The sequence below is a fragment of the Talpa europaea genome (assembly GCF_964194135.1).
Source record: "Talpa europaea genome assembly, chromosome: 12".
NCBI classification, from domain to species: Eukaryota; Metazoa; Chordata; class Mammalia; order Eulipotyphla; family Talpidae; genus Talpa; species Talpa europaea.
The window spans coordinates 52,993,070-53,005,809 of NC_140079.1; the positions used below are offsets into that span (position 1 = coordinate 52,993,070).

Here is a 12,740-nt window from a genome sequence, read left to right on the forward strand (position 1 = left end):
GGGAAGGGGAGGAACTCAACTTTTCTTGAAGCCATGGAAGTGGCTTGAGTCAATGTCCTTTGAAGAGCCATAGTAGTTCTGTGTCCAGCAGCAAGCCAAGTGCTTTAGAGCTGTTTCATGCTATATTGTTTGCACACCCAGTGGAGGGCTAGGACATTAAGTGGCTGAGAAAAGCGAAGGACCTATGAAGGACAAAATTTGTAGATTGGGTGTGGAGTTGGGGGTGGGGGGAGCAAAAAAAACCTGCAGAGCTTCATAGAACATCTCCACAACCCACAGCCTTCTTCTCAATAGTGTTGACTTGGAAGTCCACTGTGTCGCATGTGCAGTTTCTGGCTATTACTGGTGTCTTGGTGGTGGGTGGAAGGGTTGGGGTGGAGAGGGAAGGATATAGGTGGGGTGATTTTTGTTAAAATCTGAGGCCTGATTGGGGAAGTGGTGAAACAAGGGAAAGAACAGACAACTAATGGCAATTTGGTTCTATGTCCAGAATATATTACCATTTTCCCCAAAAAGTTATCGGCAACATGAATGAGGAACATGAGACTTTAAAAGCTGTGAATTCCTGAAACTTAGCAGCCAAGGTATTCCCTGCCTGAGCTTAGTGATCTTCTCAACAAAGCACTGAGCCAGTCAATAATTGCCCCAAACTGCATTTGGGACTGAAAACTGATCGAGGACCAAACTTTACTGATGTGTACAAGCAGGCAGATTGTTCTGTCACAAAGGTGCTAATTTTTGAAATGGACATGAAGACCTTTTATCTATTTTGAAGGTATAAATTATACCAGTTTGTCCATTCAAGCTACTGGCTGAGGTATTTGGAGAGTTAAAGGTCAGGGGAAAGCAGGGAAAAGATGGGGGCCATGCACTGAAGAGTGAATGGCTCCTGGAGCCCTGTTTGACTTTGAACTCAAGCCACTAGTGGCAGGCAGGATTCAGCAGCTACTGACAGCACAAGCTCCACTGAACCACTTGAAGAGTTGGATCATTTAAGCCCTGACTTCAGATTAAACTTTCAGGGCCTCCCAGGTGGTGCAGGCAGTTGAGCGCAGCGCTGTGAAGCTGTCCACAGCCTCTACAGTGCCGGTTGGATCCCCGCCGCAGGATTTGGAGCAAGCCACATGGCGAGCAGACCTCTCCTGTCTCACCCGCTGCTCCCCTCAGCAGTGTACTTCAGTAGATCCACCTGTTCTGTTCCCCACTCTGTCTCTGGTGAGTCCTCTCACCCTCCCGCGCATCTGGCCTGTACCCTGGCTCTTGTATAAATAAAATGAATCTTTAAAAAAAAATAAACTTTCATACTAAGGCAGTGGTTCACTTTAAAATACAGGAAAAAAAAATTAATCCTGCGCATTAACTAATACCCAAAATGCTGACATAAATCTTGAGAGCCATCAGTTCAGTTTGCCATCGTCTAGACCTGTATCTAGAGCTCCACTGTAAAATCTTTTCAGGCATGTTAGGTTTCTGTGGAAAGTGTTTAAACTTTATACCAGTCACTTTTTCTCTTAATAAAACTATAGGTTTTTAAAAATCACCCTTTTAAAGTACACAAATCAATGGTTTTAGTATGTTTCTAGTATATAGTACCATCATCACTAATTCCAGAAATAGTTTTAAACATTGTTTTTAGCATAATTCATCCAGTAAGAAGCATTAGGTGTTCTGTGTAGAGAACAGAAATTGTTTATAGCCAACTCCTTAGTCCCATTTACCTCTGCTAGTAACCAGACTAAGGTTCAACTGCTAAAAAGGAAATCCAATATGAGAGAAAACATTGAGATGCATTTTCCCTTCATGTTTAAGTCCAGAACAGGACTTGTGGAGATGTTCCTCAGTGTAGAGCTGGTAGGTGAGTGCTTCATACTAGTAATTCAGGCTTGCTCTATGTTCTAACCACTTAGGGGTTCCACTCAAAATCACATGGTCCAAGATGACAATACTTCATTATATTGTCAAATAGAATTAGGACATTTCTACAAAGTTTCTTTCAACTTTCATGTATCCTTTCAGCAAGAATCTAGTCACATGGCTGCACCTACCTGCCAAATGGAGCCGGGAAATATAATCCTTAAATTCATTGCCAAGTGTCCTCTGAACAGTCAGTTGAAGTCTGACATGGGTCTCAATGGGCAAAAACCAAGGTACTGACAAGGGCTTTATTCCTAGACGTTTTAGGGGAAATTTTTTTTTTTGTTCATTTGGATGGTTGCCAGATGAGGGCTTTTACCAGCTTCTGATGGCCAATTGCATTTGGGTTGTATGTATCTTTCCTCCACTTTAAGCCCAACTACAGAAATTGTAAATTATGATGTTCAAGCAGGAGCACTATGTGTGTGTACTTAAAGCCATCATTTGGTGTATATAGAGTAAGAGTATTTCTTCTTGTATTAATTAGGTTCTTAATTATGTAATGTCCATCCCTCTCTTTTTTAATTGGAAGCCTTTTTTATCTGACATATGTACAGCTGTTTCTGAATCAGTTTTGCAATTTGCTTATAGTCTTTAAGTCAGTGCTTGTCCTTGCTGGTAAAATAAGTTTCCCGTAAACAGCAGCAGATTGGACTTGTTTTGAAATATACTCAGCTACTATACTTTTTAGCTGGTAATTCATTTATATTTAGGGTAATTCACAAACCTTTTACTGTTGTACACACAATGGGGCATTGCACAAATACTAAAGTACACAACTACAACTTTAATAACTTTTCTGATTGTGTTGTGACCAAATCTAAAGCTTTTAGGTAATGAGTGGAAATTGCAGCTCTTTATCAGTCAAAGTCAGAACTTTCAGGTCAGTTCCAGATCAATTCAAAATTGGTCTGGTCTTCTCCACTATCCCCCATCCCATTTCTGTTTCTAGATTCAGAGGGAGGGAAACTGGCATTCAAATATGCATTTTGCCACAGTTGATACCTGTCCTCTAATTGTGTTGACACATCCATTTTCTTCTGGTCTGTTTCCCTGGCTCGGATGATGCCTGCAAGATTTTATGTCCAGCTTCCCTGCACTGGAAAACCCGCTAAGTTGTAGCTCCTTCTTAGCAACACTGCTGCATATTCTCTTGACAATAGTGCTGCAGCGTCTCTCAGGAACTGCCACATCACCTAACTCCTCCACTTAACTTTGAGCATCTTTCCATTCCCTTCCACATCACCCTCAGCCCCAAAGCAAGCTGTTGAGTTGTTACTGCTAAAACCTCCAAACTTAAAAGTGCACAGTGAAGATGCTGCAGACAGAACAGGTACAAATCACCTCACCCCTCCCTGACTTTTTAGAAGGGCAGACCCAATTTTGTCAGTGCCAGCTCTAATTATATTCCCAATGTATGTGCGGTGAGAAGAGGGATGATGAGCAGTAATTTCACACCTTTCTACATATTCTTCCTTTCCAGATTCTTTCCCCTAGTGTGTCTAGCACTATTCACTTCCCTACTGAATGGGAAAGATACAGTCAATTCAACTAGTACTTGCTGTAACTTCTTGTAAACTGAATATATTGTCGTTCTTGGTAGATTACAGGGGGATGCTTAAGAAAGGAAATGCAACAACTACATAGCCAGTATTCAGTGTAGTACTTTATTTTCTATTTTATTAAACTAAAGCCAAGAAAATACCAAGTTAATTTTAAAGGCAAATCTTTACTCCTTAAAGAAAAAATACAAACTGGTACTTTTATAATAGGTCATATTTTACATAATATAAACAAAATCACTAGTCTATATACTTGAGTTTCCTTAAACTACAATGAACCACAAAATGGGTGGAAAATGGGTTTACTTATCGGCAGCAAATAAACAACCTGGGAAAATAGGTAGCATGCACTTTTAACTATCTATGCACAGGTACTGACATAACCAAGATTAATAGCCCCCTCCTCTTCCTTGTCCATAATAGCCACCCCCATACCCTCCTCTGCCACCTCCTGCCTGGAAACCCCCAGATCCCCTGTAGCCTCTTCCACTTGACCCTCTGTAGTCCCCCCCTGAGCCACCTCGGTAGCCACCTCGGTAACCTCCTCTGTAGCCACCACCACTGTTCCCACCATAGCCTCCCCGATAGGAATTAGAGCCCCCGCCATAGCCCCCACCACCTCCATAGCCTCCAGTGCCATAGCCTCCGGTGCCATAACTAGAACCACCCCTTCTGTATCCACCTCCATTGTCATATCGGGCCATCTTGGGAGGACGCGGACCATCTCCATACCTGGGAAGAGCACAAAAGCACCACGTTAGCAAAGGACCCTTAATACTTTTCAACTTTCACAAAATACATTCAGTCACATTTGAAAATTGAATGCATAAAAGGAACAAAGCCAAGGGCAAAATGCAAATGGAAGTGAAAAAACCTGCTATTCCAAAATAGATGCAGGAGGACGTGCCAACTGTAACCATGTGTTTTTCTAAAGTTCTTTCTGGTTCAGCCTCAAGATCTTAAATTTTGGCAGGAAGTCCTTACCACTTTAATATAGTGCTCTTTCACTCAGTTCAAATATATAGCACTTGAAGAAAGCAGCAATATGTTAGTAAAGAGGCTCTTGGAGCTGGTAATATATTATTTCATCTTTAACAAGTATTTTTCTGCATTAACTCTGAAATATGTTCTTGACACGTCTTTGTTTACAGCTAAATCTGCTTTGTGTAGCAAAGAAAGAAAAAAGGGGCAATGAAAAATTGCAAAAGTCAGATTTTTCATTAACAAATCCAATTCAATATAGCCCAAACTATTATTCCTGTGTAGCTTTTGTCAGACACCAGCAGTAGCAATTTAACAGTTGCCCAAGTTAGAAATAGGGCTGGAATCTCTTTTCATTCATTCACTAATTTGTTCTAACATCAACTGCTACTGATTTTACTACAAACCTCTCTAATCTACTCAGTTCTTCCCATTTCTCTTCCCCCTACCATAATTCAGGCCACCATTATGTTGGTATATTTTAAGTTCTTTCTCCATTTATCCCATCCTTCCTAGTTTCTGGTCCTTCACAGAGCAGATTATGTGTGAAGCCCTCTTGATCACCACTGCTCCTGACAAAAGTAATTTCCCTCTTTCAGACACTTGTTAAGGATGCCCATGACACCTGGATGGTGTAATAAAGGGCAGCACCATGTCAGGAGTCACAGTGCTTGAGCTCAAATCCAGCTCTACCATTCACTAGCTTGTGACCCTGAGTCTTCCTTGTTCCTAGCTTCCTTATTCACATTGAAGGAGATAATGATTTGTCTACATCATAGGTAGATTAAATATTAAGATGAGTTAATACTAGAAAAGCACTTAGCACAGTGCCTGGCACATAACCACTATGCTTAATAATGTTCAAAATTTAGTACTCACAGTCAAATTGGGAAACCCTAATTCACAGATATGATTTTGCACCTTAAAATTACAATTGTAATTGTTTCAATCACATGCAGTAAGGTTAGCTTGATGGAGAGATTAAAGAATACTTCTGGATAACTATAAACATTTTACACACTTGTATAATAGGATTACAACACAATTTTAGAGATGTGATCAGTGTTCTGTGGCTATGTTCTTAAAAGATAAAGGATACTGATGTAAAATGCCATAATATCTGCAACTTAATCACAAATGATTAAGCAAAATTAGATGGACGTGTAATAGATCCATGAAAGTGTCACAAAATGCCCACAATTAGAGACTATGTGGGTGTTCACTGTACTGTCATTCTCCCCTTTCTGTAGGTATCAAATATTTACAAATAAGAAGTTGCAGCCAAAGGAAAAAAAGCAGAACATTTTAAGAATTAAGACACAGTTCACATTTTTTAAAGATAAGCATGTTCCTGTATTTCCCTAAGATGATAAACCCTGCTGCTTTTCATTGGAGGATCAATTTAACTCCTCGCCAACATTTTTTCTTTAGCAGTTTCAACATAGTGCTGAGGAAAAAGGATCGGTTGAGTTCTGGTTGTGTGACTAACCTAGATACTGCATGTATTTTTAAGGCCCCTTTCTATCTCTACTATACACATGTGTAATAGAGTAACAAGACAAGAGTAAACACCCTTTTAGTCTGTTAACCAGAACTAAACTCCATATTCAGTGTTTGTCCAGAATTATATCTTAAAGCCTCTAGCAACTCACTGTGGAAATTTTAGGCCTATGGAAAGATTACTGTCCTCTGCTTGGTTCAAAGAGAAATTTTACTATGCTCCTCACCGTGTACTGACGATCATTAGGTTGATACCGGCAGCAGAGGGCCTAGATATCTGGCGGATTGTGTTCAGCATACGCTCGTTAACAGGGTCCAACTGGCTAATGATATTAGGTTGTTTGGTTACTTCAACAACCAGAGCCTCCATGGCTGCCCGGAGAGCTGTGATACAGGCAGCAGCTTCATGAGAAATTTGCAGTCTGATCCTAAAATAGAAAAAATTTTACAAATGTGCATACAGGGGAAAAAAAAAAATTATCTCTCAAGTTACTGCATGACAACTGTTTGGTACTATGTGCCAATACTTACGACGACTGTAATGGTTCCATCTTATGGAAACAGATGTGACTAACAATAATACTCTAGGCTAAGTTCTTAAAATTCACCATCAGCTACTGGCAGGAGTTTTGAACTATAAAGACTATCAAGCAAAATACTGCTAGCAATACAGACCACTAAGTCTCTCTAGTAAGATGGGAGTAAGAGACTCAGATTGTCTGGGTTTTCTATGTTTTCAAAAATATGGCCAAGCCTGCTGACCGTCCATTAATTTCTAATCCATTTCGTCAAGTTATTACTAGCTACTTACCGCTAGTCTCTAACAAATGTATAGGAATCCAGGCCCTATCAGAATCTAATTCCCCAGTGTACTATTCATGTTGGCATATATATCTCCAATTCCTAAGGTTTTGCTTCGAGTTATATAGTCAGTTGAAGACTTTCTACCAATTGTGAACCACACTAGCAAGCAAGGCATCCTATTACTCACAGAAGGCATCATAAAGCACCTGATGTACCACCAAATTATGTGATGTTTGTTTCACAAATTAGATAAGCAGTTGATTTACATTCCCTCTCAATTGTAAGAATTCAGTTTGGGGATCGCATCTGAAAATTCATACCAGTCATCTACAAACACAATCTCTCCATCAGATTGGACTTTCTTGGAGGCAAAGAGAAGCAACTGCAGGGGAGTGACTAAGGTCATGCCTTTGGCAGAGATGGCCCGGGTTCGAATCTGCAAGTGGAGAAAAAGGGAAGAGGGCACAGTTGACATTCCAACCATCAAGTGATGCTTCGAAAATTAAAATTTGTGTTCCCACTGCACATTAATAAGAAAATTTGCATTTTCAATGAAAATTTTTCTGAACAAATTCTTTCTTACCTTTTCACCAAACACAAAGAAGGGAGATGGGTACTTCATGTCTTGGCTGCTAAAAGGACAATTAACAGAGGACTTGTGGATAAGTGCATTACGCCCTTCAGTGGTGAGAATCTTCCTCTTTTCTTTATGATAGCACACATTGGGGTAGACACCAAAGGCCAGAAGTGAAATGACAACATCCAAATTATTATCTGGTCCGGTGTTTGTAAACACTTGTGTCAACAAACAATCTGTTATGAGGAATCAGGTTAAAAAAAACAAAAATCAACTGACTCATACTCATATTGCACATACACTATTTAAAAGAACTGGCTCTCGGGCCTCCCCCATGGCACAGTGGTTGAACGCTGGGTTGCGAAGCTGCCCGCAGCCTCTGCAGTGCCGGTTCGATCCCTGGCTGCTCCCATCGGAGGAGGGTCCCATATGGCACGCAGACCTCTCCTGCTGCCCGCGGCTCCCCTCAGCAGTGTGCTTCGGGCCTTCTGCCTGCTCTGCTCCCTGCTCTGGCTCTGGTGAATTCTCTCACCCTCCTGCGCTTCTGACTGTACCCAGTGCTTGTATAAATAAACGAATAAAAAAAAAAAAAAAAAAGAAAGAAAAAAGAACTGGCTCTCCTTTCATCCTTTGTACAAATAAATTGAGTAACTTCCTCTCTTAGAACTCCTACTAAAGACTAAGTCAAGGAAAAATTTTGTTTCTACAGTAAGAAAATTAAAATGTTCTCTTACAGAACTCAGCAATAATATAAGCTTGAAGTGCTTACTCAAAAAAACAAAAACAAACAAACAAACAAAAAAAAACAAAAAAAAACCCCACAATCACCTACTCTCACAATAAGACCTGGACTGATAGAACCACTAAGTACCCCATCTGCTGTTCCTAATTGCTGTTACTTCCGAAGATGGAGTGATAATACAAGGGGAGTGCACTGGAATTAAGGCTGATATTTTCATCACGACTCTGGTTTGAGTATTTTATTATTGTTTAGGAAGCTCTGATGGTGAATGACCAAAAGCATGGAAATATTTTACTCTAGACAAATCTGAGTTCCAGTCTTACAGCCTCCTAACTGAATGAGTTTGGACAAGTAACTTAAACCTGTGTGAGCTTTCTCTTCTACAAAATGGGATAATAATATCTGCATCTCAGAATTACTGTGGATTTTAGCATATAAAAAATGTTTTTCCCTTTTCCTTTGATTTTGTAAAAGAAAAATTACAAATGTAGTCAGCTTATAATAGACGAGAACTATTTTGCTTAGTAATTCAGATCACATCCTTTCAAAATTTAGTGTCTTGTCCCACTTCCTTCTATCTCTCAATGAAACATGTCCTTCAGGTTATATATACCAGTGCTCAACTATTTTAGGAAATATTTAGGAAATAGTTCTATCTCAATCTAGTTGCAGATACAACAGCTCAACCTCTTCTCAAGATAAGAGTTGGATTGCTGTTTCTACATCAGTTTTCTATATCCACACACTGAAACTTTAAAGTCACTGAAGACATAATGCGATAGAATTTACATCAAAAACGAACACATGGGCAAACAGACACATCACTTCACAACCACTCTTTTGAGGTTACTGAAACAAAGCGCTCACTCCAAAGTCCTGAGAGCAAGACCAGTGCTCTTTACAAGAGATTTTAAAAAACTCCCCAAGTAGTACAATTTTTAAATATCCGTTATCATCCGTGTGCTATATTACAATTACTTTCTTTACCTTTGAGCAGCCTCATCTTTTGTTTCATTTTTAGAAAGACTAAACTGATGTGGAAAAACTACCATCATAGTTCAAAGAACTAAGGAATACTAGCAAGTTTTAAAAAAAATAAAGCAGAAAACTAAAGCATGAAACTAAAATATACTGCACCGTCAATTTACATCACTACATAAATGTCAATTCAGATATGTCTTAAGAATTTGAAAGTAGTACCTTCTGGAAATCCTGAATTTATCAAAATCTCTTTGAGTTGAACTTTGGCTTCCCAGGTCATTCTTAGTGTAGCCATATTGAGCCTTTTGTGCTCACAAAAGCGTATTTCTGCTTCTTCTCCACCCATCCTAAAATAAATAGGAATGAAAAATTATTCTGAAAGCCCACAGAACTAGATACAGATTAAGAGAAAGAGACACAGTTCACCCAAATCTTACAATTCTCCCCTCTCGAGTCCATACCTAGCATCATCCCAAGCTTGAAATACTGATAAAAGGGCCACATGATCAGAAAATCTGTTTCCAGCAAAATTCCGATGGATATAACCCAGTCTCTTTCCTTCACTGATGAAAGGCTCTGGAAAGCAGGTGGCGGCAGAGATGGTGCAGACAGCATCTCCCACACTGAAAAAGAACAGGGAAAAGCCATCTAGACCAGAATCTTGTTCCAGCAGCTTGGACAGTATTGTCAACTATGGGTCAGTCTTTATCAGCTAATATACTACTCTATTAGCACTGAAACTGGTTTAACAAAGAACGTTACAGCTGTTCTCTCCAGAAGCAGAAAGGAAAAAAAAATGAGCTCTGATATTAAAACATGCACATTTACCACAAATTATAATCTTATTTTCCCAACTTACCAAATTTTTAACCTTCAAAACTTTCTGATAAAATATACCTGTTTTCCTAATGCTACTTCTCTTTTAAGGACAACTACTTAAATCTTCTGGGAGGAACAGCAATTTTCTTTTGAGAAATCTCTGCTCTTTCCCAGGTTGTTCCCAGGTGTCCACCTACTGGAATTACTCATCTTTTCACTTTATTCTTCTCTGTAAGTATCTAATGTGTGCTACTTCTCCACTTGAGAATAGTTTATTCCTTCTGAGTCCATCTTTTTAATGGGGAGGGGAAGAAGAGTCTAAAATTGTTCTACCAAATAAATATCAGCAATAAAACACTTACTAGAAAATACACCCCATTATCATCATTTTGCCAAAACGAGGTTCGATGGGGAGTTTAGCCAGGATTCGTCCCAGAGGAGTCAACTCATCATTGGCATCTAATGCATCAAGTTCTGTAGGGAGACATTTCTTTGTGAGCAGATACTAATGAATAGTCCTTTAACCTAGGCAAACATTATGTATTTCTATATAGATTATGGTTAAAATAACACACTTCAGTTCTCATCTGTCAAGACAATTATCAGTACCCATGCCCAGTAATTCTCTTCACGCAAGAACAAAATCAATTTCTACTGGGTTTGAAGAAGTTACTAGAATTAGGCCCAGTAGGTTATAAATTAAACAGTCCACAAGATATCTATAAATACAGTCACCACAAGCACCTGTATGCCGTGACAAGTTTGAAAACGTGCAAGATTAGAGAGAGGGAAAAGAAATCTGGAGAATCAAGAACTGAAGTTCACAGAGCAGGTGAGAACTAAATTCAATTCAGATCCTCTGGTTCCAATGCCATTACTTTTATCACTGTACCAAACTGCTTCTATAAGTCAACTGGAAAACAAACATATTCTAAAAGATAATACATATTACAGGTATCACGAGAAATCTGTGTTTTAACAATTAAATATTTAGCGATAACACCCTGACTTTTCACCACTTTTTTCAGGAAGAGTCACGTCATCTTTTTCCTCATGCTGCTCACTATACAAGCGGCCATGGTGAGGTCTGAAGCAACACTGGGTACTTTAGCACCCCAGCCCTGTTTATCATCACAGCTCCGCTTGACAGTGTCTTCTTTTATTTGTTGCTATTTGCCAGGACAAGACAGATGGTATAAAATAAACACTTGTGTTAGGTAGGTCTGCATTTGTCAGTACCTCTAAGAGTGTGCTCTGCTTCAATCACAGCATCCAAAGGTGGAGGTTCAATGGCTTTGGCCAGGAATTGGCCAATTCCTCCCAGACGAAGAAGTTTTATGCTCAAAGCAATTTCATGCAATGGTGTTCGGAACATCTCTGGTGTCATGTGGGTTTCGAGTCTAAGAGACCATAAACATAAAATAACCACCTTCCCTGGTGTGTGTACACACACACTCTCTCTCACACACACACTCGTTTAATAAAATCCTTGCAGAGAAATAATCAGGTAGACAGAGCTACCCTTCCATCATCCTTTAACCGTTATCAAAAAATGTTTTATATTTACTACACTCTCACTGAAAAAGACCCTATGAGTTGTTTATGACTTTACAATTACAGCTTGATGGCATTTTCAGCTGAGGAGTGGAGGATTAAAAAAAATATCAAAATTCCGTGATACTATTACTCCCACTGCTTTTTTTTAGGTCTTTCCTGCTGACAAACATGTTAAAAGGGGTGACCAGGCTTTTGGGGGCAATGTAAGAACGCCAACATTTTCCTACAAACTGCTCCCCTTCCTGACCCACATAATTCCACTGGAAAGGATCTTAGAGATCACTCAGTCCTTTTGAAATTTTAATAATATTGATTTATAATAACAGCTAACATTTAATGAGCTTATTATGTACCAAGCACTATACTCAGTATTTTACATTATTAATTCATTTCTCAAACAAATCCATTATGTTGGATATTATATATATTATCACTCATAGACTGGAGAAACAGAGGTCTAAGGAATGCAAGTATTAGTTTATGCAATGTACTAGGCACAAATAGTATTAAAACACCAGTCTCTACACTTCTAACTGGGGCTTATTCCCTATAAAGTGTTCATGATGAAGATTCCTGGGAATCATTTACAAGTGGTTCTAACACTGCTGGCAAGATTTAGATCAACTTTAATCAGGTTTACATAAAAGCAAATAGTAACCTATTCCTCATCCTACAAAGAACAAAAATTCCTTATTAAAGGTCTATTCACACCGCTACTATTTAGTAGGTGGTTTTACCCTAAGTTGCTAGACACAGTACTTGTTTCATCAGTTCAAGGGACAATCTAGCCTTTAAAAAGAACTAGGTACCTATCAAATGTTGCCCTGAGTTAACGGCTTAGTGCTCAACTAAGCCTGCACGTGCAATTATTAGGGAGTCATGTTACCAGGATAAAATCAACTCAAAGTTTTCTTTAATTTTTCTTCAGTGCATGACAGACATGTCACCTAGCAGTCTATCTCCCTAACCCTACCTTTATTATCAGCTGGTTTAAACAAACATATAACCACCACATAGATCTCCAGAAATATACAACTATTGATAAATATTTTAAAGCTATAATGCATAAACACAATTTTTAAAACCAACAGGTCCCACCCACAAACATTCCCCAAAAGGCCTGTAGTATAAATGGAAATTAGCAAAGCAGTAGGAAACTTGGATTTCGGTCCTGTCTCTGATACAGTTTTTATTAAGTTAACCAAGTTTCTTAAGCTTTAGTTTCCTTATTCAAATAATGCCTCCCATTTCTCAGGAGCAGGATCACATGAACATGAGACGTGCTAACAGTAGAAAATAGGAG

At 39.0% G+C, this 12,740-nt stretch overlaps 1 protein-coding gene across 1 annotated transcript in view; it reads right to left on the reverse strand.

Annotated features, from left to right (window-relative positions):
* Positions 1-3,865: 3,865 nt before the first annotated feature.
* The window catches only part of DHX9 (DExH-box helicase 9), a gene marked incomplete at both ends in the record, with an annotated part of 36,587 nt that continues 27,712 nt past the window's right edge, over positions 3,866-12,740 (reverse strand). Inside the window, 8 exons of the mRNA XM_084251002.1 lie at positions 3,866-4,208; positions 6,185-6,385; positions 7,082-7,197; positions 7,345-7,574; positions 9,281-9,408; positions 9,523-9,684; positions 10,243-10,354; positions 11,120-11,280. Of these exons, the coding sequence (XP_084107128.1) occupies positions 3,866-4,208; positions 6,185-6,385; positions 7,082-7,197; positions 7,345-7,574; positions 9,281-9,408; positions 9,523-9,684; positions 10,243-10,354; positions 11,120-11,280 (1,453 nt within the window). The remainder of the gene's footprint in view (positions 4,209-6,184; positions 6,386-7,081; positions 7,198-7,344; positions 7,575-9,280; positions 9,409-9,522; positions 9,685-10,242; positions 10,355-11,119; positions 11,281-12,740) is intronic.